This window comes from Xiphophorus couchianus, chromosome 4, assembly GCF_001444195.1.
Source record: "Xiphophorus couchianus chromosome 4, X_couchianus-1.0, whole genome shotgun sequence".
Taxonomy (NCBI): domain Eukaryota; kingdom Metazoa; phylum Chordata; class Actinopteri; order Cyprinodontiformes; family Poeciliidae; genus Xiphophorus; species Xiphophorus couchianus.
In genome coordinates, this window is record NC_040231.1 from 6,512,655 (window position 1) to 6,539,211 (window position 26,557).

The window sequence follows — 26,557 nt, forward strand, 5'->3', positions numbered from 1 at the left end:
GGCTAAAAACAAGCATAATGAGCACCATGTTTAAAACACTAGACTTTTCCTTTCAGTCAGCCTTATCTAAGACAGTAAAGTTCATTTGAAAACTCAATAAAACACAAACTGGTTGTTTTGTCTGCCATCTGCTTTTCTTAATGTCACTCATCATGTCTTGAATAGTCAATGCACCTCGCAGAGCAAGGCCAGAGTCAAGATTGCAACACCTTTTGTTTGCAGATCTACTGCAATCCTCAAAACTGTAAGGATTATTCACAAATCCAATATCATTCAAAACAGAGCTTTTAAATCAAATGGATGATGTCAGGAAAACTAGGTGTAATTGTGATTTGAAATTCAATATTGGTCAGCACTTTATTTAATCTAAGTGTTAGAATAAGCTGATACTTCAGGGGTATTATTTTATCTACCTGATCAAAGAGAAACAAAATATACTGCACAGGCTTTATTTTGTTACACTCACTGCAGTTCTCGTTGCAAACAGTAGCAGCCACTACTGAGAAAAAAATAGCCCTGTATAGCAAGGACATCAGCTGAAGAGATTATCTTTAGAAGTGTTTTGTCTTTCATCCTTCTTTTCAACAGCTCAGAGGATACAGATTAAAATGGTACATTTAAAAGCCAATGGAATAGATTTCAACCAATAGCAGCATCTAAACACATCTGATACCCAGTCAGCACAAATCAGTTATTCTTCACATCTCTAGTGCAGATGTGAAGCGGTCCCTTCACCGCTAGAACCCGCGGTCGGGTTCTAGGTTGACTTTAATTTGCTTTTCTCCGCCCTGTTGGTCACACAATGACTCGTGTTGAGTGTTGAAGCCACTCAGATGCTCTGAAATATTTCAGAGCATTGCTGTAGCCTAGTGCAGAGATTCAGAGTACAACAGAGGAAGAGAGGAACAAACTTTCACTACAAGATACATTTCTAGTAGTTTCCCAAACAGTGGGAAGACAAATCAGTTCTTTGATGTTTTCATGGAACCAAGTACGACCTGGCCCTGGTTAAACCTAACCCTAAACCCTAACCCTTGCCGTAACCCTTTTGGGGAAAGCCCCAACTCTTGAGTTCAGCAGCCTCTAAAAATGTGGGAAGAAGAAGAGAGGATTTTGATCTTCTTTCTCTAAAAATGTTTAACAAAGTTGTAGAGTTAAAATGTGTCATTTTTACAACAGTTACACTCTATAACATAAGCAAAATCACTCCAACCTCAAAATGTGGTTGGAGTGTTTTTGACATTGTCATATTTTTATTTTTATTTATTTTTTTGCTATGCTCACATTTCAATGTTGACAGATTTTCAGCATTTTCTAGTTGACAATCTGTTGAGTCATTCAAGAAATTGCATGTTGTCAACAATTCATTCACTTTACTTGCAATTTAAAATGTTAACCACTATGAAAAACAGATCTGAGCATTCATGTGAGTGACAGGGTTAGAATAATGTGTTTGCAAACAATAGCAATCATTCCTGCACCACACAACAAAGGCTCTACCAAAAGACAAGAAGATAATGAATGAAGAGGTCACTTATTCCTCAAGGGGGTTGCATTTTGGCAGCCAGATTTCATTTCAGCACTCAAGGCGTTCATTTCATTCCCATAGTGATAAAAGCAGACATTTGACAAATCAAGTAATCCCACAGAAATAGACGCAGATGCAAGACTGACTTTAAAACTCTGTGAGAAGTTGCATTGGATTGCACTGTGGGAGTCTGTGGGAAGAAAATATACAAGCTAAAGATGTTTAAATGTGAAGCATAGCAGGGAAGCGCGACAGGCGTCACAGTGCAAATGAAAGTGATCTGTTGTGAGGCTATCAGAGTGAGAGTGACAGAGGCAGACACACTGGAGCTCAAACATCCCCACAGCAAACAGATACAATCTGTCAGATAGAGCAGAGTGACAGCAGATCCTCTTATGGACTGAGCAGTGTCGTTGCACTGGGAGGAAGGAAGGTATAGTAGAGGTATTGCAGAAGAGCTGGAGTGCCACTGTGATTAAAGACTGCACACAATGCAAGCTTCCAATATGCCAAAGCCTAACAAGGAAAACAATTCAGAATACACCCACACTGAAAGTACATTATTGGTAACAGAAAAAGCTTCTCCCACCCACACAGTGGGCTTTGTACACAAGATCTAAATGCATGATCTGCCTCTTCCTCGCGCTGCCCCTCCTTTCTCATAACATCTCTGTGACTGCACAGACCAGCAAACAGCTAACAGGACAGAAAAGTCACAGTGAGGAGAAACAAAGATAAAGTATAGAAAGAAACACAACTTTGTGGTCGGTTCTTAAAACTTATTCATATGCTCTTTGATGCAAGAAAAAATTATGAAGAACTTACCCAGAAGAGGAGGTTGAAGAAGACCATTCCATAGCGTAGGGCCATCATGCAACCCTCAGCCATCCTGCAGCGCCGCAGTTCTAGAAGGAATATGAAGGAGAGGTCCAGGTAAAACACCACATACTTCTTCCCCTGGGCGTAGCGCCCATTGGAGTTCTTTGGCCCCTTTGTTGTGTGGAAGCCGAAAGCAAAAGGAGGTCTCTTATACTCAAACTCTCCACTGAATCGGTGAAAACCAGAAGTGAAGGGCGGAGTGTCAGGTTTGCTGTCCAGAGATGGACTGCGTCGGTACGGAGTCTCATCTGTGCTTGAGCGTCTCATTGTGGAAGCACAATTAGTCTTTAGAAAGTCTTAATGGTCACTCTGTGTGCTTCAGCTCTGAGGCAAGTTCACTACGAGGTACTATGACTTACTCCTCCAAGAACAGGGAAATGGATTTTAAGATAAGTATGACCCCCCCTGACAAACCCTAGCAGTGCTGGATTAATTGTATCATAAATGAGGTTGCACTTGATCTAAATTAATCTATTGAAGAAAATGTGTCACCCCAATTGAGTTGTCTTTAATCTTTTAGAGTCATTACATTGAGCAGGAGACCGTGCACATTCTGGTGACACCACCTGTGTAATTCATTGTATTCCGGACACTGTCTTGCCATGCACAAGTACAGCTGCACATCCCTATTTCCCTTAGCATAATCCCTCAAACACAGGTGTCGTGCTCTGAGAGATAAGCCGGTCTGCAGTTTCATCTCATAACGTTTCAATCAGGTGAACGACTGGAGAGCTTAACACATCCCCACCTGCTGGGAGTACCCAAAATGATCCAGAAATGTCCTACCTGGTCTCACAAGAGATTCCAGAGTGGGTGCTCCTGTCCAGCAAGTAATGACACCTCTAATATAGCTAAATCAACTTTTTACTCAGCAGCAGATGACACATCTATTTCTGAGAATACAACGCTGCATCTGAGCATTCAGCATGTGAATGTGGCTGATGATGTGCTTTTGCTGACATGCAAAAAAAAGAACTAAAAAAAGGCAAGGAGATGAGAGTTAGGGATGTAGTTATGGATTTAAGAGGAAGGTTGGAAAGAAAAATGAAAAGATGAAGGATGCTTGCGATTGGACAGTTCTTTGGCTTCTTGAATTAGTATCCCTGTGGAGTTACTGCCTTGCCTAATTTCCTCCTCACTTCACGCGTCGACCCAAACTTGTCCCTTTTTGTTTCTGAGAAGTGCCTAGGGGTTTCTCTGCGCCTCGCCACAGCCTGTTCTTCACACATCTACAAAGTCACCCTCTTCAACTCTCAGTTATTCTATTAACTGTGCACCTCTCTGCGCTTCCCCCTCTGTGCTGACGGTAGGTAATTAATTTCCAGACTCTCATCACAGAGACAAAGTGTGTGGTTTCGCTTCCTCTTGTTTCTCCCTTCTCCGCTACAGCTCGTTTCTCCTCTTCTCTATGTGGATGAGGAGATCAAGGTGTCCATCAGGGTCATAGCAACGCAGCCACGGAAGAAGTAAGAAGGAGCGTTAGGCAGCAAGAAGGGTAACCCTGTTTCCTCAGAGAAGCAAAAGAAAGACTGCAGTGTTTGAGTGGTAGTCCAGAATTGCTCCCAGAAGCTCCCTCCTTCTTTCGCTCTCTCAGTATGCCCCCCCCCCCTTTTTTTCTTCTCTTTCCCCCTTTCTCTCACAAGCTCCGATACTCTCCCCACCACCACACACACAGGCTCACACACTCCATCCCTCTTTGGTCACTGTCCCCGAAACCTGCCTGTGCGGAAGGCAGGCATTCAAATTCTAGCCACACCCCATGGAACCCAACAACCAATCAATGTCTCGCAGCTCCCATCTTCTCTCCCGAGCACACCACAATCTACCGGATAGCCCTTTGGATGCACAAACGCATGCGTGAGCATACACACCCCCACACACACAGCCTGGTGTTGTATTAACATGACAGCGCTGAGAAGAAGGCTGCACCCGTGTTAGTCCTTCCTCTTCCTCCTCCTCTTTTCCTTGCTGACTCTCATTCCACATGCAGAGGTTGTTCCTACTCACAAACCAGACTCATCTCTGTGTATGCTTTGTGTCAGGCATGCCCCTCCACCACTAACAAACCCCTTCAGACCTGGACCTGGGTCACACAATATCTGCGTATCTACCTCAGCACAGATTTTTACACCAGCAGCTCACCTGAAGTGTGACTCTATGGATGCATAGAGAAAAACTCTCCCTCCTGCTGACATTCACACAAAAATTACTGCACACTCCCCGCAACCCTGTAGCCATCTGGGTCACTGGCTTTATGAGACCACAAGCAGATATCAAGTCTGCAGAGAGTGCAGACTATATTAATGGCTGCATCAAGTATTTAATGGATCTCTGTTTTGTCTCCCGAGTGTGCTTTCATCAGACTGTAAAGGCGGCAGCAGTCTAGGATTGTGAGTCTGACTTTCTGACTAACAAAAATTGCTGTGAAGAGCAGGTTGCATTATTGTTGTATTTTTCTAGAAAACTACAACACATCAGGAAATGTTAAAGATCAGAAATGTAGAGGGCTTTGCTATCAACAGATGCATTGATATAGGTAATTTATTTTTCAGTACTGCAGAGCAAAGGCTGCAAAATGGAGACGGCTAGTATTGCAATACACTTGCCATGAAATCTTTTCAGATTTTAGAGCAATAAAGAAAATCAAGTCTAGTGGTGATGTTAATTATGAAATGTTCAAAGATTATTAGTTACAGTAATAATTGGTAAGAGAACATAGCGAAGGGCATGATCTGCTTCTACATCTGGCATCATTGGTTTTCTAAAGCAACAATTAAAACTTTTTGGATTTGATAAACCTTATATGTATAATGTCTCAGACTTTTCCAAATGCATCTTTCCCATCTGAAATGCCTCCAAAACAAGATGATGTACTTTCTGACAAGCTGAGCTGAGTTGGTTTTGGAAAGCAAAACAGCAAAATGACTTAAAATGGGGGTTAAAAAGTTGGGTTTCAAGGACGGAAACAATTACTAAAAACACCTATATCTCTAATTTATCTAATCCAAGAGAGAATAATTAAAAGCCCAGCCTGAAGATCTATTTCAAGGCAACAATAGAAGCCCATGAAAATCACTGTTTGCCTCTATTGTCCTGTGCCTAAAAGTCATAATATCAGCATTTAGTTAGACATTTTATTATATGCACTGCATTCTTGTAAAATCAGCTGAGAATAATAGCATAGGTAAGCATAATTTCTAACCTGAACTTTGGACCCTTATTGAAAAACCTCTTCTTTCTCAAGTGGCGACGCCTCCTGGGGTCAAAGACCCAAATTCTGTTGTTTCCCCGCTTTTCTGTCTCATTTAATTTTTTTGCTCACATCTGCCCCACTCAGGGAAAGACATAATAACCACCTCTCTTCCATATCTGCTAGTCTGGGAAACAATAACTAGACCATATTAACCTGGAGGGTAATTCTGTAAGGACGAGAAAGGCCAAGTTCTTTCATTAGGGAGCATCAAGGGGACAGATTTTAAACACACCTTTATGAAAAGAACATTTGCACAGCAGAGAAACATCCTTTAAATTGTAGTAACAAAGAAAGTAATTGCATAGCATTAATATGTAAAAAAGCATGAGATACAGTTTATACTAGTTATTTCATTTAATTCCATTAGTGGTGCTTAACACAGGGCTCTTCCTGCTAACTTACTCTCCATTGTTTGGTCTGACATCAGTCACCCAGATTAACCTTCTCTTTCTTAAGCACCAAACCTCAACAGAGACTCTAATATCCCTCTCTTTAAAAGATTCGTTATCCTCTTTTCCGCACGTCCAACACTTACCACACATTCCCACTTGCTACATTTGGTCTAGGTCATCCATCATGTAAGCCATGCTACATGGTTAACTTTTATGGTGCTTTCATAAGAATTAGTCCAGTACAGTTGGTTCAATTTGCAATCAAATTTGCAACATTTGGTGCATTTTCAGCTGGTGCACTTCGCTTTCACACTGCACTGTCAAAGGAACCGAAACCTGTCTCCTCACCCCTCACCTGTGATGGCACTGCAACAAGAACCACTGTAGAAAATAACATGAAAACCTCTGAACAATATATGGGCGCAACTTGCTTCGTCGTGGAATGTATAAAAGCAGACCAGAGTATGCTTCTATGGTCTAAATCAGAGTTTGAGGATTCACACCTCCTCAAACAAACCAGACTTTGTAGGCCAGAGTCAAAGTGGAATAAAGTGGACTAAATAGGGTTGGTGTGAATGCACTCTTGAAATATCAAGCTAAGCGCATATTATAGGAATCTGTTAGGGAAATCTTTTCTCTAATAATATCTTTGAGATGATTTCACAATTATCCAAGACACACAATCACATACAAATAGATATTGCAACTGAACACAATTTACCACTACTCCAAGAGGTAAATGGTATTTCTTGGTGATCATTAAGTTTAGCACTTTTTCACATTATTCTAACTTTCAACACAGTCTTAAAGTTGTCTATGTGAACATAGACAACTTTTTTTGTCTATGTTAAGGCTTTTTTGTGCTTTACAAGCCTGAGGTAAAATCATTCTCAATCAACATTGCATCTGTGTATTTACACAGATTTGCACATACAAGACAACAAACATTTAAGTTAGAGAAATTATCTTTATTTATTCACAAACTGTCTTTAGACACCTATTGTTTACCTATTTACTGATAACTACACTCGCTAAGTCCACAAAAGCATTAACAGATACAAAATATTTATATTGTTTTCATAAACAGTTTTTGCATCTGTTTATTTATATCTCCTCATTAGTACAGTGGTGAGTATCCCCGCATATCACGCGGGAGACCGGGGTTCGATTCTAGATCTCAACGGGGTTTACCTGATTAAATAAAGGAATTTTAAAAAAAATAAATTAAATTTATTTACCTTGTTAATTAAGAGGAGCTGCTGTTTACAAATCATATCACAGTAATATTACCCCCCACTAAAAATCCCCACAATTCATTAAGTTGAATTAACAGACTGTAAATAAAATGTGTTATGGCTGCACCCATAAATGAGATTTTGGCTTCTCCTTTGTGGGGGGAGATACCAGAACATTGTAGTATTTACATAGTTTTTACAGTCAATGGTTGAATTTAAAGACTTTTTTTCAAGCTATAGTGAATGCGCCATTGTAGCTTCTGGGCATGATTATTAATATATATGATTTACTCAATTTTCAGATGAATAGAAATTATATGGTCCAAATAAACAATAAACTAAGTTGCCAGTTCAAACAGGAGATCCTTCTGTCAGATCTTAAACACATTAAGAAAAACAAAATGAGACTCTTGTGTACTCCATTAAAATTATAGAAGATAAATTTTTTCTTACTAACTGTTGGGTTTCTTTATAATTATAGTCAGAATTTAAGGGGACACCCTCAGGATTAGGGCTCTGCTTTTTGTAGATGATGTGGTTCTGTTCGCATCATCAAATCGTTTGTAGCAGAATGTGAAGCAGCGGGTATAAGAATCAGCACCTCCAAATCCAAGATCACAGTTTTGAGACAGAAAGGGCTAGAATGCCCTCTCCAGGTCAGGGGAAAAGTATAGCCCCAAGTGAAGGAGCAGAAGTATTTCGGGTCCTGTTCACTAATGAGGGATAAATGAAGCAGAGGATCAAAAGGCAGAGTGGTGTGGCATATGCAGTGATGCAAACGATGTAGCAGTCTGATATGGTGAAGAGAGAGCAGAGTCAAAAGAACAGTCTGAATTCCTAACCTAATCTATGATTATGAGCTCACCACAACCAAACCACAGATTAGGTGGTAGATAATGGATGTATGGATCAGTTGGTGGATGGATGGATGGATGGATGGATGGTTGGTTGGTTAACTCTAAACTCTGTTGGGCGTATAAAACACTGATTTGACTTGTCAACTAACTGTTTCATGTCTTCTCTTTGTATTTGGAAATATAAAGAGAAGACATCCTTCATATGTAATTTCCAGATGAACGCCTTCGTTATTACCCTCAATAGGTTCCTATAACAGTTTTATGTAAAAACACAACTTAAGTAACGAATAGTAATCCATTTCTTATTGAGTAATTGAAGATATTTTACTATATTCAGTCATTCACACACACATTCACACGCCTAAGTAGTTGCACTGTTTATATATATATATATATATATATATATATATATTTAAAAATCATAACATAAAAGACAAAATTATGTCATAATTATGTCAAATGGTGTTATTTCACACAGAGAAAGAGGTCTTTTCTCTTATCTCAAGTAAGTTGAGCCTCTAATTGGCACAATTTGCTCTCACTCTCATGAAATATAAATACTGAGCTGAATCATGCAGACTCATTACGTGCTGATAAATCAATTGCTTTTAGCATATTGTGACATCATGAAGGAAAACACCTTCCTGTCATTTGTGGCCCTTCATTAACACAAATCCAACCTCTGCAGAAACAAACATTTTTTAACAAGTCCTCGTCGACATACAATCAAAGTAAATGGGCAGAGGCACCCTGGGGGGTGTCAGCAGCTTTGAAGTCCTCCGTATTTACAGATACACTGATGGTGAACAAAAAAAGAGCTTGGGTGGCAGCCAGCAAACACAATGCATGATGAAATAACTGTCTGTGGAGACTGAAAAGTTTAAAATGAAATGTGAAATGTTGTAACAGATATAACCATCAAAGCAAAAGGGGGAGGAGGGAGATTCCAATTAAAACCTACACAAAATGACATTCAGGCGAAAAGATAACATCAGTGCACGCTGAGCGGCTCATGAATGAGAGTAGCTTTTCTCAAGACTGTCAAATTATTTAGAGCTGTTTGCCTGGTTGAATTTTAGCTTATGCAACCACAAAATAATCGTTCCAGTTCACGGTTTTAACATGATGCTATTCTGGGAAAGTTAAACTTTTTGACTCTAAGATTCTCTTTTCTCTAAACAAAACAAGGACTTATAAATTAAAAATATATTGTTAATTTACACCAAGACAGAGGGAAGGAATAACTTTGGTTTTGCTCATAAATTGTTTTACAAGTTCTTACCACAAAAAAACTCTATCACAACCTCCATTTTTCTCTTCATAGTTCACTTTTTTTCTTACAGGCAGACCAAGTCTCTTTGAAGATATTTTTTATCTGCTGCAGATAGCCAGTGCCATGTATTAGTAAAGCTCTGTCACATGTTGTACATACATATATTGCAGAAATGCCTTCATCTTTCACATCAGTGATTTAATTTTGATATGAAGTACATCGTCTCCAGGTATCAACCCATGTCTGACTAGAGTAGAATCAATTTTTCTACAGGACATTGAAAAAAATCCTGACAAAAACCTTGATTTGTTGTCAAGGTTAAGCGTGAAAACAGATCCTTTCATCAAATAGTTAATACACAAACAGCAGTTTAAAAAATGATCACTACTATCAGCTCTGAAACGCCTGCTTGTGACAAATGGCTGGGATTAGCTTTGAGGATATCACTTTCAAAGCACATATCTGTGTGTGAGGCAGAAGATTAGACAGAGAGAGCATTCTCACAACAGCATCACACCAAGGTTCACCAAGGAATCAGAGACATGAAGATAAATCACAGCAGCTCCACAGGGAAATAAACGAGCTTCATCCAACTGTGCAAAGTCATAAGGATTTTAAGATTTGTTCGGCTGATGAAATAGAAATTTAAGGACAGTAAAACAAGCTGCAGAGAAATGAAAATATAGCATTAAAAACTAAATCAGCTCTCCAAAGAAGAGGTAAAAAAAAAAAAAAAAAGACTAATGTGAAATAATACGCATATAATAAATAATTTAAAACCCTTGTAGAGAAAATGGTTCTCACATAAAAAGACATGTGAAGTAGAACTATGTAAAATACTGAGAAAACTGTTACTAGTTTCTTGGTGTTCCTAAAAGTTTCAAACATGAAAAGAACCTGAATGTGTATGTCAAGTTTTTATCTGCTGCAACTGAAATATTTTCTCTGTATTAAAGAAAAAAAAATTCACAACCATTTTTCATTCTGCCCGACATTGGAAAGTTGGATTGGATTTTCTATTTCATGTCAGTCAGGATTACTAAAATCATCTCTATACGGTAAATGCCTGAACGACAAGAGGCATTTTAAAGCAAATTTTGTATTACTTTCCCAAAGCTGGTAAGAAAATGTAATGACATGGGTTGGAAAAAAAAAAACACTCAGAGGAATCAGCTATACCATCAAAAGCTACACATATTTCACTTGCCAAAACATTCACTGACTTCTAGTCTAGTAAAACTAAAACTGAATGATGAGAATTGCAGTCTGCAGGCCTGAGAACACAATACCAACTGTAAAGTTGAAGGTAAGATACCATTACTATCTAATGCAAATCTGACGACAATAAGGTAAAAAGTTTGCATTTAATACCAGAATAATTTTTTGAGATTTGTTGTCTGGCTGCCTGTTAAGTTGACAATTGTTTTCTGTTGGATTTAATTGAGAATGTTTCAGTTAATTTTCTGCAGCATACTGTCTTGCCATAATCTCTTGTCAGACACCACACTTAAAATAACTAAACTATCTATTTAATCCCTTTGTCTGAGTAAAAGCCACAGACATGAACTACATAACAATGAGTTTTGATGCAAGATTTAGAGCAGAATATCCCACTGCCTCCAAAACATAAATCAGGAATGAAGTGTTCCATATTAACATATAAAAAACCGCAAAGTTCACACGTAGATTCAAATGTAAAAGTTACACCAGTATGTGATTTTCTTAAAAGTGCATACTCCTCAAACTGAAAGTATCAGTCATACAAACACACACCAGAATTCAGTTCACAACAAAGACATCTTCATTAGAGATTGCTCTGTTATCATGAGGATGAAACTGAATATTAGACATACACTCACCAGGTGGCCAGAGAGGCATCTTGAAATAAATGCTAATGTCACAGTATCAGCCAAGAGAGAGGCTTATACCTCCAAGCTGCATCCCAGAACAAGTGCAATTAGGCACATCAGTCAGCTGCACCAATGCACTAGATGCCTCCTTCCTGCAATACAATGTGCTTAGCCTCTCTTTTCCTTCTGCGTATTTATTCACAGTTATAATTAGTCCCCAACCAATCACTGTTTTCTCATCTCAGAGTAGGATTTCCCAAGGATATACATTCCAACACTGCCTCAAAGCATAACTGTATTATGCCAAAGCTTCATTTGCTATTTTTAATCTGGAACAGATTCAGTGAAGACATTTGGCTGTACACTTTCACATTTCCTTCAGATTGGATTTGGATAGTTGTCAAAATAATACTGGCGATGCAATTAATGTTATGTTTTTTTTCTCTTTTAGAAATTGACAGCTGCGCATAAATCACATTGGACAAGGCTTTATTTGTGCTTGTTAGCTACAAATAACATACATTATTAGCAGTAACATTATGGCCACCCACATGTCACTAAATAAGTGGCCAATTCTTTGGTCCTAAAAGATGTCTCCAGTCAAAATTGAAAAAGAATGTGTAAAATTATAATGGAAATGCTTAATGCTTTCAGTAATAATTTATGAACATGTGGCATATGATCTTTGGGTGTTACTTATCAAGTGTGCCACAGCATAATTAGTCATTGATCTATGGAGGAAAAAACAAATTAATCTCTATGATTTGAAGTTGAGGTTGAAAATCTACTTCGACTTAATCGCTGACATTCATAATATATTTTTAGTCTGACTGACAGAAAATTTTCTTTTCTGTGGAGAAAATATAAAGGACTTTGTGATTTAAGTTTTAAATCACACAAAATCATGAGCAATGATACTCCTGTTAAGCAAGTTTTACTCTCTAATTTTCAATGCTTTCTTAAACTTAATGACAACTTGTATTTCTGCAAATAGTTGTCTCTAATTTCTTAAACCTGCTGAGTAACATAATGTCTGTAATTTCTACATTTTAAAACATGTAGTGTGCCCAAACATAAGGCTGTAGCTGTCTCAGCTTGTTTATTTGATAATCCAATATCTGTTATCAGCCATCTCATTAAGACAGCTTATTACTATTGCAGTTTTATGAACCTTATCAGTCTGCCAACACCTTTCCTTTCTTGTCAGTAATTTTTTATGAAGCCATTGCTAATAGCTGGTGTGTTGCAAACACGGGTGTGAGATATACCATGTGAGCTGTGATCACTCTTTCAGAGCTGCAGCTTTAGTTGCTTGTTTGGGAAAGCTGTTGTTAAGCAACCATCTGGATGAAATAGATAGAAATCATACATGTTTTTACCACATGAATCTGTACAGGTCTTTGTAAGTTAAGTTGAAAGACCATTTGTTGCAAAGTTGCTGCTGTCATTTTTTTTTTTCCTTTCCATTCCATCTGCTGCTCTTTTTATCTCTCCATCTGTTTGATTTGCTCCAGCAATCAGTCCACATCAGTCATGAGATGTGCAGGCAGAGCATAGAAATGAGGAATGCTGCACAAGAACTACACGTTCAGTTTGATAATAGTGCTTATAACCCCAAATGCACTGGATTCAGACCCCTGACACAAAACACACTGTTCATTTAGCTTTCCTATGTTTTCAGACAGCATTCTGGGCAAGACATCTCAAATTATTTCATGAAATTCCTTTTACAAGTACCAATGTAGGTTTTATTAATTAGCTCTGCACAATTTTATTAAGAGTTAACTACCCAAGAAACAATCAGCATTTGTTTTCAGGCAACCAACAGGTAAATTACCCATCATCAGTGTTATCAGGGAAGGTGAACTGGGGAAATTGAACTTTAATTATTTATACCAATTCTACAGCTTTCACCACAAACCTATCAGAAAAAAAATAGCTTTAAAGTTATTTTCAGCATGTTTACACCTCCTTGTGTCCTCAGCTGAAGGTGTAGCACATATAGTAGATTGAGAAGTAAATTAAATGTACATTAGTAATTGTACTATATATATTTAAAGAGTACTTGCCAACATGCGATTACAACACAAACCATATTTAGCAACATAAATATGTCCTTTTCAGGGGTGAAAAATCTCATGTCTGTCTTGGAAAAAAAATTAAATCCTTTACAGATACAATACCAGATAAATATTGTGATTTTTAGCATCTGTTCAAAAGGTCGGCTAATTTATGAAATGCCAGAATATGAACCCCTTCAGCAACTTACATTTTGAAGGAAGTCTCATTTTGAATAACATTTCCATGTCAATCAGTTATTGTAGGTTTTCTGAGTAACCCACAATTATCTCCATCCTGATAATAGAGGGTAAGCTGCACATTCATCTGTTACAATAAACCACAAGGCCATGTTATTTCAAGTAGAAGGCTTTAAAAATCAAACACTTTACTAACAAACATGTAAAAAATCCAAGCAAGAAAACTGGAGTGTGTCTATAGAAACTGAAGGACACAAAGTTAACATGAACTTTTCTTTGCACCTCAGCTTCCTTGTTCGAGGAAAAGCGGCTCAATCTTTTCTGATCTATTGAAAAAGGCACTTTACACTGGGTGTTTGCAGGGCTTGTAGAAGGTAACAATTAATGATGTACATCGATCCGAAGCCCCGACAAGTAAGCTGGAGAAAGGTTTTGAAATGTTCACCTCATTATACACAGATACGAAGGTGAGTTTTACTTTCTTTAAACTTTGTGGCTAACATTAGCTTTGGCTTATGCTAGACATTTTTCTTGTAAAAAATGTGCTATTTAAGTATCTAGACATTTTTCATCCATTCTAACGGACAATGTTTTTACCTTGTTTTCAAGTCTATTACCTGCGTTTATTGTCGTTAGTGTCAGAGACCAAGTAACGGGGGATTTTACGGTTCAGGCTTTTTGCTTGTGAAGCACAACAAGCCCATAGCTTAACAGTAGAGCAGCTCTGGTGTCTGAGTTCTAGTTCAGCTGACGGTTCAGGTTCAGAGTTGTTGCTTTTAGAAAAATATGGCCGTGTTCCTTAAGGTCTCTGTGTTATTTTGCTTTATTAGTTTTTCATGCTTCTTGTGAAGCAGGACGGTGTTTACAGCGGTTTGTACAGGCGGATCAGTTGCTCGGCTGTCTGGCTCTGGTCTGCTCTCTGGTTCCCATAAACTCTTTCAGGCTGAATACAGAAGTGATTCCATGGAAATAACACAGGAAGCTCCTTTACCTTCTGCTTTAGGCTGAAGAAGCTGATCAGGAGTGAAGTGAAGGCTGTAAACTTTGCTGTGGAGTGCTAGCTTTAACTGGTAGCGATGAATATTTACAAGCCACCGTCTTCTGAATTCAGGACCGTTTGGAAATCCATGAAAACTTAAAAGCCCATTATATTAGGAAGACAGCAATATTCATAGTATTGTTTTATTTGCGTCTGAAATAAGACTTTGTCTATTCTAGCTGTCATGGTAACTCCAAGCGGAAAAAAGAGAGCCGCATTTGCGCATGCGGTTGTGACGTCAGCGCAGCAGGTGCAAAGAGCCCATAAACTAACTTTATAAACTCTGAATAGATTGATGCATAGATAATCTGGCAGTATGTAACTTTTTAGTTAAAAAATTATTTTTGGTGGTAGCTTTCTTGCACATGCCCAGGTTAGTTGACAGATCTTTGGGTACACTGTACATTGCCTGAAAACTATTTCTACAGTATATTCAAGTATACAAACCTAAACTACCAAACATAAAAGCAGAGTCATGGTCAAGTGTTTAGAGTAACTGCCAAATGTATTAAATTTCTACATTTTTTACATTTCTTTTACATGATTTTACAGGGCACACGTCTAAAGTCTGAAGTCTTAGTTTTGCAACTTATGTACAACTTGCATAAGATTCTCCAGCTCATTCGTCATCTCTGGATCCATTAATATTTTATAATTGCCTGGACTTGAACCCAACTCATCTTTCCTTGAGCCACTTCTGTTTTGATTTTTAATTGCATTTTCTTAATGGCACTACAATCTAGGGTTCCTGGCTGTCACTCTAAAAATTGTTAACTTAAAAACAAATACATTCTTGCTTGATTCCATCCTTCTGGAAATAGACAGATCATCACCAAATTGTGTCAAGATTACTAGAGAGACTTGCTCGTAGTGGACATTTCTATCCCTATTCTCGACAGTGTTGTTGGGTAGAGCTGTGAGAAGATCACTCATTTAGATGAGAAGCAAAATCAAACATGTATTGTATCAGATTGCTATGGAGACAAATCATAGCTGCAATCACTCACTCGCCTTTTATCCTTTGTATAAAAGACTTTTCAAATTTCTCAAACATTTGGACAAAATAGTCATATAAGAAAGTAATTTTTATTGCCCTTTACTTCAATCAATGCCATTTTCCAAAAATATTTGCTTCGCTGTAGTTGCAATGTGTACTCACACCCATCTGTTGCTAATGCTGATCAAGCATAGCGCTTATGGCAGCAAAATTCTTTGTTGCAGTAGAAGGACACTCTTTCATATCCTGGGGTCAACTGAAGTTGAATCTCTCCACTTGAAAAAATGTGATGGTGTGCAAAATTATTCTTCTAGGTGCAATATTCTTACTCTAGGTTGTCTTATATGTGAGGACACTTCCAAAGAGTAAAGATAATGATTCTTGCTTTTGTTAAAGTCTAGAAAACTATTATGATATGAAAGCCCGGCCACAATTAAACAAAAAAACATATTTGAACTAAAACCACAGTACCTATCATATTGTAATTAAAGTCTGCACAAAAATCCAAAGCGTAATTTTTTTTTACCTCACACAGAACAGAACTTCAGAAAATTACTCAGAGCGGTAGCAGTGGGTTGGATCAAATGAATACTTTAAAGGAGGAGATGTGACAACTCACTTCGACGCATGGAGTGCTCCAGGTTAATTGCTAAAACCTGTCACTTTGTGTGTAAATAATGGAAGAAGCATAGTGTTTAACACAACCAAGCTGTTAAAAAGATAAACTGTGGATGACTGCTCAATTATTTACACCTCCCATTAGTCCACTCCATTTAATATAATTACCTCTGGATGATGATTGTGGAAAAGCAAACAAACTAATTTTCTGAGTTTATCATGGCGTTCTTCTTCATGTTACAAGTTGAACGAAAAATTGCATCGAGATGCTGAATTAATAAAAAAGGGACAAACGCTGCCAACGTGTCTGAACACCTTTCAGACCCAGTATGACATAAAACTGTCTCCAACTGTTCATCGCCATGAAGACATCAAATATTCCTCCAGCATGTGGATATGGCAGCCTCATGACCAAACCTGATCTCTGATTTGCACCTCTGAGCAGGAAACTGGAAAACCTGTGCACCTGCAATCATGATGTATGCATATGGGTTACATCTGCTATTTGCATTTTACTGCAACAGTGATCCCTCCCAGCAGAAAAGGTTATTACCCCGCTTGTCGGTCAAATTCTGCTCATGAACAGGCAGATATGATTTGGACATTTATTTATGGTCACAAAGAAGAGAAAATCCATCTGGGTTAAAAGTAGAAGCAAAGCAAGGCTCTAAATATGCCTATCCATTACACAGACACAACTAGGAATTTGACTTAAAAAAACAAAGTATTGCAAACATGTAGCAATATGACACAGACAAGTGCATCACTGTTGTTCAAAAGTGGACACGCTTCTGTACAAATGCATGGTTTCTGTGATGTAAAAAAGGGGACATTTTGCACTTATGTGGCATTTATACTGTACAATTAATGAAAAACCTACAATTTTATTTAAAGAAAAAATCATGAAGCATAAAAAGGTCCATTAATCAGTGTGCAGTGAGATCACACCTCTCATCCATTTTAGTGCATCTGATTAACCTGAAATAAATTCCTGCTGTCCAAATAGGATTTTCTTGACATTTCCTCATTTTCATCTTTCAGCTTAAGCCACAGTTTGCAGACAGGTGACAATAGATCATAAGGACTTCATTATCAGTGGAAGGATATAAAGAAGTGTTTCGTATAACCATTGCACAATGGGTTCCTGTCACCTATATATTGAACAAAATTTGGAACAACAACCTTAGTTGGAGATTTCTTCCCACAATTAATGAAAAGGCAAGACAAAGACAAGTTTATTTCTAAAGCGAAATCCATGCAAAAGCTGATTCAAAATATTTCACAGAAAATCAAAAGGAGATCACTAAATTAACAAAAAGCTTAAAAGTTAGTTATGTTGAAATGGAAAAGAAATGCTAAAAGGCATATTTAATTTTCAGTCTCATTCTTCAATCACTCACCAGTGCATAAAATAGATTAAGGAGATTTCCAGGCTAAAAGACACACTGAAGGAGCTGCAGGGATTACTGAACGGTTCTGGTTTTGATTTACATGTGACAACACTATTTAGTGTGCTCATAAGGTCTGGACTGAAGTGTGGGACTGCAAAATTGTTTTTATTTTTGACAAATGTTCACAGGGTTATTATCTGGAGTTGTGTGCACAACTATCAGGCATTATTAGGAACATTTTGATGCTGCTGTCATACTGTATGTATATTCTATAGTAAATGCTGTATAAACCCGGTTGCTTATTTGAGTTTATTAGTTTGATAAGTCACGCCTAAAGTTAAATGCTGATAAAATTGTGACATTTCTAAAGCAAAAACGTCAAACAGGTCTCAGAAGTAAACTGTGTCTAACATTGTATTCTCTTTGTTTTTTAAATCACGAACATGTCAAAATGATGAGTAGAGTGGCAAAAGCAAACTTGTATATTTTTAGACTTATTAGTAGCTTTTTATCATTTCATGCTGCAAATGACTTCAGGCATTCATTGATTTTTTTGGCATCTAAATTACTGTGTAACCTCTAGGTCACTAGCAGTTCCAATAGCCATTAAGCTGCTTAACATGATTCATAAGCGAGCAATTAAAATCTTAGACAGGACGCCTGTTGGATTGCATCACTGCTATGATCTAACAGTGTTACATTTTAAACTTGTAACAGAATGTTCACATTTTTAAATCTCAAACTTATTTTTGAATATTTACATGCTAAGGCTTCTTGGGTGCTCTGTGACCTTTTGGTTCCTCTGAAAACAACAGGTTCAGTAATTGTGAAGTGCCTTTATGCAAGACCTCTCTGGGATAAACAGCATTTTCTCCGATTCAACATGTGAAGCTTCCATCAGAGGTAAAATTGAACTCTGGCTGCCTGCAGTTCAAGTTAAAGCTGAAGCATTGTTTTAAGAACAGACAGCCACTGTCATGAATGATTGCCAGATTTCTCTTCCTGATGGTATTGTAATTCATTATTTTTTTTGATGTGATTAGAGCTGCTGCATGCAACGTTCTTATCAACGTGTTTTTAACATATTTGTTAGAACTGTCATTATATTCTCACTATATAGTATGAGACAAATTATCTGTAAAAAAAAAAAAAAATCAAGCTCCTCTGCCTTCTCCTTCTGTTTCTCTCTGCAGGACTGGACCGCTTGGCTAGAAAAAACCAATTAGAGCTTGAATGAGGGTCTGACCGCAGTTAATCATGTTCCTGCCCATACTACCCATACTCTCCTCTATGCTTTCTGCTAGCCTAAAACTAGTTCCTCAATGCTCAGGCTAGTTAGCATAGCCACCAATGACAACAGATAGGTAGTTTTCCTGTAACATCGTTTAATTAGCACATTGTACAAGCTTGATTGACAGCACTATGACAATTCTGCTCACACAGATATTTCCCAAAAGCTGACTTTGGCCAGGCAGCGTGGGATCTGCCAAGTGAGGGATCTTTATAGTCTGTCTCATACCAAAGAAGACTGACTGCATTATGACATATGAATTAAAGGGTGCCTTAATAAAGCAGTAATTTCCAGAGCACCTTTTTGGTTTTTTTATGTTTTATCTCTAATAAATGTGTTTTGAAATTGAATTGCACAGGTTATGCTGTACACACACATACATTATTGTACAGGTCAAATTATAGGTGGAACGGTTTTGAATGATTTATCATGGTCTAGGTTGTGTGCACCATGGAGAGACATTATTATCTCATCAATAAAGCGCAACATTTCCACTCCAAGATTATGGCTTGTCTCTAAGCAAGCAGCATAAATATTCACAGCAGATTGAGTGAGCTGACTGTTGATCTGAATAGTGTTGAACTGAAAGCAAAACTGACTAAATGGTGTAGTGCTTTAAAGTGTTTGCATATAAAGTCATACAACTATGTGTCATATTTGCAAAGAAATGCAAATGCATACAAATGTGTTATTTTCCTACACATACAGTAAATTTTGTCTTGTTTTTTTGTTTTGTTTTGGAGAAAATCGCTGATTTCATTACATAAAGAGTTTTTTATAGTTAAAAGTTTAAAATGTATTTTAAATTACAATGGTTGCTATTGGAGCCACAAGCCCATTTTGAACATGGAATAAATAATATACATTGCTTCATTAAAGTTCATTACATTTTTAAAAAATAGACTGAAATTGTCAGTCATTCCTACCATCTTTATGTTCCTGATTATTTTATTCACAGTTCAAGAGAGCATGTACAGTATGTGTGCATACAGCAAAAGAAAATTAATAAATTATTTAGCTAATCAAAAGAGTAATACTTAGATAAAAAGCTTCATCACCACTGATGTTAAAATTTCCCTTTTCCGTAAGATGATTTTTAAGCTTTTGAAATCATCTGCGTTATTAAGAAGCATAAGAGGGTGACCTTTCTATCATGAGTACTCTAAAGCTGTTTAAAAAGTGAAAGAGGTAGTTATGAACAGGGTGTGAATAATCCAGTAATTACCTGAGCGTTGGATATTCTCTTTATATGAAAGCAATGTTATACAATACAGATGAGACTGATTTAGCCAAAGTCTGCTTGTTTTAGCCTGGTGTTTGTCATCTATATGTCACCTACCAGCTTACTTAGCTGTAGAATAAGTAAAATTGCTATTTTTTGCACCTATGGAGATTTGTACAGTATTTTGATTAATCTTTCACTTGTGCAATAAAACATCAAATGAATTGCACTGTTTTAAGCATGCACCACTAATAGTGGTTAGCCTTGTAACTGAGCATATAAATTAAATCTCACATTATCAATTTTAGAACAGTATTTCTAGTAAAAAGTCACCAGCAAACTACTTTGGAATAATATTAACAATAAAACTGACCTTACACATACAGAAACAGCACACCTTGACAATACATTTGCATACAAAAACCCATTGAGGCAGTGAAGAATAAGATGGAACGGTTTTTAAAGTTGTTCCTGCAGCATTAAAGGCACCTACCACATCATATTTATATACTTACTGTAATAAAAATACCCATTCTCCTTACAAAGAGAGCAAATAGAGCTCCAGTTTGTTAAATGTTTCATTTTCATGAAAAAACACAAACATAATTAGAATTGACACCCTGTATTACTCAATCCAATTAACAATGTGTTCCCTGCATGCTATTTAAAATTGCCTCTGTTCTCTGGGTCCCTATATTCATTTTTATAATTGTGCCATTTGCTACAATATGGAAAAGTTGGGAATGCTTACATGTAGGTCTAGACTATTAATATTACATACAAGCAGAAGTGGGTGTGCTGACACTATTTTCATATCTACAATGGTCAGTGAGAGAGACCAGTGTATCACAGGGCAACACAGAGATACAAAACAACCATGCCTGCATTCAAACCTAGGAGAAATTTGATAACTACCCAAAATAAAAATTACTGCTGTTTTTAAAAAGGCTTTACGCTGAAATAGAGATTTTATCTTGGGTAAATCAAAATTTGTCAACTTTAGAATTTTTTTTTTTTTTTTTTAAATCAGGACAGGAAAGTAAATTAAGAGAAATATTATGACTGTCACTGTAAAATGTGTACTATAAATAGTTCAATAATTTTTTGTGAATGCTGCAAATATTGACATGAAATTGTAAAGCATAGCAAGGACTAGAAAGATTAGGAATACCTCAAATTAGATTAAAATATAAGGGAAATTTGTATTTGAAAAAGTAACTTTAATGTTAATGTGAGCAAGTACATTTAAGTTTGGAAGAAGAAACATTTCACATTAGAAAAAAAAAATTTTGTTTTAATTTGGGGGGTTTTTCCCTTTTAAACTGAGAAAATCTATTCAAATAAAAGATTGGATTTTCACTTTCTTTGTGCATGTGACTTATGCTAATGCAATAAACAGTGAAGCCATGACAAGAAAGGAGAGAGCAGACTGTACTCCTTGAGGGAGCTCAGGTCCTTCAGTGTTTGCAGCAAGATGCTGAAGATCTTCTATAAATTTGTTGTGGAGAGTGTGTTCTCTTTTGCCATCATGGTTGTGGTAGTAGGATCAGAGCCAGTGACATAAAAAGACTAAATGACATAATAAAGACTGAGACTGAGCATTAACTTCATTAGACTATTACACAACAACATATTCTTTAGTCAGAGGCTTCTTCAGAACTGTTGCAATGCAGGCCACTACAAGAGATCGTTCCTACTAACTTTTTCTGCCAACAGCCATCTCAAACTTTTTGAAGAAATATTGAGTTGAAAGAACATTTAATTAATAAAGAGTTTTTGCATTGCATAAAGGAATTAATTTATATAATACTTTCTGCTCATTTTTAGCAGCGGTGCCAGTATTTGGGGTTTCTATTTTGCTATTGCTTAAGTGTGATCTGTATTAACACTTGCGTACGTTTCTCAAATTTGATTGGCATCAGAATACAAGTATAAGGATTACCAAAAATTCTTTGATTTTCTTTCCTGTCAACGTATACTATGACTTTTTCACACAGAAATTCAGACCAAATGAGGTGTACACTGAAGACAGAATGCTGTAATTTAGATAAATGTGTGCATAATGCATGAAATAGAATCATTTGCATTGTGCCAGTCATCATTTTGTTGATACAGGCTTGTATTGATAATGATCTCTTTCACACAAACATAGTGTTTAAAGTATTTTAACACAGAACTGGAAAAAATATGCCAGTTGTCATTGTTAGAATTACAAAAGAGTCTCATGAAATCACAAGCATCCAAGCAGCTGAAATCCCACAGCGAGTAATCTCATCAGAGTCGTGCTCTGAAAGGTGGCTGCGTGTAGGCAGACCTGCTTGATTCAAGAGACAGTCAACACCAGAGAAATAAACAGAGATAATGTCCCTGGAGCCAGCATGAAAGAAAGCGGACCAAGCTGCATCGATTGATGCGCCTCCTTTGGAGGCAGTGTGTAGTGGTATGGATGTGTGAGCTCCACTGCTCCTCGAGGATTCTTGTCTCTCCTGTTTTCCCAGGGCGCCTGATAGAGTTTAAAACACGAGACAATAAAACTAGATGCAGTCTGAGTCTCAAGGGCATCAAGATGTGGTCTCACTGGACCTGACAGGCTGTGAGGAGTCAAGTTAGGCTGTCTGTTAAAGTCAGAATCATGGATCATCATGATTGTTTTGTTTGAAATGGTGCACTGAAGGTCTTTGAGCTACAGTTAAGAGCAAAAATATTTACACCCCTAGCAATCAATCAATCAAATTTTATTTGTATAGCACATTGCAGCAGCAAGGCATTTCAAAGTGCTTTACATCATATCAAACACAGAAACACAATGCAACATAGAATCAACAATCAAAACACGACATTAAGTCAGGTTCCATCAACAAATTTGTAATTGATTACGTTTTAAATACAATTCCAAACAGGTGGGTTTTTAGTCGAGTTTGCATCCATAAAAGGTTTACCTGTTACACTCTTATTGTGATATATGGAACAAAATACCTATTGCTATTTTTATTCCCACTCATGCTCACAATCATACAGTTTAAAATGATGTAGACAGCATTTTAATGGGCTTCTGGCACAAGGCTCCATACACCTCTTTCACGGAATTTTGAGCAGGGACTCCCCCGTCCCTCAAGGATTTTTGTGCAATTCTATGGTACCTGTTAGTGTCTAGAATTTACAGGGTTTGTGTTATGCGCAGTGACCCTCAGTCACTCGCCATTTTTCTTCCGGCACTAGGCTCTCACGGAATTTCTCTCTGGGACTCCATCGTCCCTCACGGACTTTTGTGCAATTTCAATATAGAATCAACAATCAAACCATGACATTAAGTCAAGTTCCATCACTAAATGTGTAATTGATTACATTTCAAATACAATCCTAAACAGGTGGGTTTTTAGTCTAGATTTAAAGAAAGTCAGTGTTTCAGCTGTTTTACAGTTTTCTGGAAGTTTGCTCCAAATTTGTGGTGCATGGATGCTGAATGCTGCTTCTCCTCGTTTGGTTCTGGCTCTGGGGATGCAGAGCAGACCAGAACCAGAAGACCTGAGAGGTCTGGAAGGTTGATACAACAACAGCAGATCTTTAATGTATTGTGGTGCTAAGCCGTTCAGTGATTTGTAAACTAACAACAGTATTTTAAAGTCTATTCTTTGAGCTGCAGGGAGCCAGTGTAGGGACTTTAAAACTGGTGTTATGTGCTCTATCTTCCTGGTTTTAGTGAGAACGCGAGCAGCAGCATTCTGGATCAGCTGCAGCTGTTTGATTGATTTGTTGGACAGACTTGTGAAGACGCTGTTGCAATAATCAATACGACTGAAGATGAACGCGTGAATTAGTTTCTCTAGATCTGGCTGAGACATTAGTCCTTTAATCCTGGAAATGTTCTTCAGGTGATAAAAGGCCGACTTTGTAACTGTCTTTATGTGGCTCTGGAGGTTCAGGTCAGAGTCCATCACTATTCCCAGGTTTCGGGCCTGATCGCTAGCAGATATGAATGACTGATGTGTTGCAGTAGGTGAAAATAAATTAAAAGATTATCTTAAACCTTTTGAAAAATTTTACTTAAGTCGTGTTTAAAAAATTATAGTCCGATGAGGCTTGTTCTTTTAATTTAAAGTACCTTTTGAATATAACCTTTAAGCAGGTATTAGATATACTTTATTAAGCCCACATTTATGTACTAAAAATGTATTTTATGTAATCTGGTCTGGAGTAATATTCTAGTCTTAAATGTCATGTTTTTATTAGCTGTAAGCATAAAAGCATCCTGATTGCTTGAAAACATTTCATTTGTATAATTAATCTATATAATGTGTTTTACTTTGTGAATTGAGTTCCTGAAATAAACAAACTTTCCAAAAATCAAATTTTTTTAATGGGTCTGTATGTACTTTCTAATGATTTGGGGATCTGATCTGAAGTGTGACTGCATATATTTAGCATTGTTTGCAAACTACCAATTCAGGGCCTGGAGAGGATGATGACACAAGGGGGTCCAGATTTTCTGTCTCCCCACTGCACAGAAAACAACATGACAAGTAATTTGTATTTGTTAAATATTTATCTTTGTCAATTTGGTGTATAAGCTTGCATAGGCATTCCCCTATGGTTCTGATTCTAAATCCAGTGAAAAGGTATACATGAAAAATTGAAACAACTATCAGACTGCAGCATTGTCAGCTTTGCAACTGACCACCAGTTCCTATAAAATATGCATCATTCTCACAGACACTGAAAATGAAACTTGTCATTCAAGGCGATCAAACCAGAATGCCTTCATGGCTGCAAACAGAAACAAGAACATGAAACTAGTCATCAGTTTGATTTTGTCTGGTGAGCACTGATGCATGTAATGAACATGTTGCTCTTTTTATTTGTGCTGCATGCATCAGTACAGTTGTGTAACCACAAAGTGGCCAAGATACAACAACAAAAGATCTCCATTAAAGAGATGTATGTTTGGACTAAAAATGATAGCGACAAATTCATTTATTTTATATTCTTGAGTGGATAGCAAGGGTTGTTTCTGCACTTTAGGTCTTTTATTCTGAGTGGATAACAGTCTGGCGAGCCATTGTGTTTCGCTAACTGGTGTCATCCATCAGCAGTATTGTTAGTGTCAAATAACAAGGGGATTACTGCAAGCCAAAAGGTTTTACAAGACAGAAAATATCATGTCTTACCTTTTTAAGTGGCATAGAGACTTATCACAATTTATGTGTGTGTTCATTGCAACAGCATATGTAAAAGCAATTTTTATTCAAAATCAGCCAAATACAAAGAGGCAAATAAAAAATAATGTTAAAAAAAATTTAATAAAGTACATCTTTTGAGAAGAATCTGGACTTAAAGCTAATGTTGTTTTGAACCTCTACAACATCTCTATTTATTCTACTTTTCTACACCATTTCAGCTCTTTGAGTTTTTATTACACCATAGGTCTTGAAACACCTGCCATTTTAGCAATCCACCTAAATCAGTTTCTCAACATAAGAGTCAAGAAATCCTCTTTTCAGGCTCTGAACATTTTTCCAAGGAATAAAACTGTTTTAACAACACACCATACTGATGGCAGCCACTGGTAGTCAGAGGAAATGGAAATGAAGATAGGCGTCCTGCAATATCAAGGAAAAACAAAAGCTACAAAACCCACCAAATTTTCTGTCAGACAATGAAGGAGGAAATTTCTTGATGGATAAATGTGTGTTGGATGGACTAGCTGGCACACAGAAACAATAGATTAATCTGTGACAAGTTTAGTTGATATCATTCTCCTCCAGCTCATCTGTGACAAACTCGGATTCAGTTTGAGAGCAACGGGGTCATTTGGCGAGAATAAAAGGTACAGATGGGTATCATCTGCTAGAAGATAGAGCCCAAAGGGATTTTATGGGCAAGAAATTATTCCATGATGTCCCGTGATTTGGTTTTATGGGGTTCTATTCACAAACACTAGCAACACTGCTAGTGTTTGTGTTCTCATAGTCGACTTCCAAGGTTTTGTTTTTTGTTTTTTTTAACTTTGGCTGTGTTTAATATGTCCTCTTGTTTACTTATTTTAAAACTCCACATATTGTTTACTACTGGAAGAACACAGAAGTGAATAGGTGTAGCCTGCAGATTTTGTAATTTAAGTCTTATTTAAGAGCAAAATTATTTTATACAAACATATCATTAAGCTTAGGTGAAATAAATTCTGAGCCAAGCAGTTGCAATGACTTTGGTGTTTCAGGATCCATTCTCCTCATTTTTAGCTCAGGCTGGTGAGACATTACTAAAATAGTACATTTACTGCATTATAATCCATTTTAATCAAGTTTAAGGTGGCTATATTTCTAGATCCAAAAAATGACTTCTGAAGAAAGCAGCAACTGTATTTGAATTTATTCTGTAGTTTACCACATCTCCAAAATGATTATGTTGGGTTCTTTTTTACATTCCTCGGACTTTCAATAATAAAGTTTGTTATTGATTTATTTTACAAATACAAAG

The 26,557-nt window shown here is 37.1% G+C and overlaps 1 protein-coding gene across 4 annotated transcripts in view; it reads right to left on the reverse strand.

Annotated features, from left to right (window-relative positions):
* The window catches only part of tspan4a (tetraspanin 4a), a 171,504-nt gene that overhangs the window by 132,122 nt on the left and 12,825 nt on the right, over positions 1-26,557 (reverse strand). For 2 of the 4 annotated variants that reach the window (XM_028015196.1, XM_028015195.1), the window contains exon 1: positions 2,354-3,187. In XM_028015196.1, coding sequence (XP_027870997.1) covers positions 2,354-2,674 — 321 coding nt within the window. In that variant the 5' untranslated portion in view covers positions 2,675-3,187. The other 2 variants (XM_028015198.1, XM_028015197.1) reach the window with 2 other exon arrangements.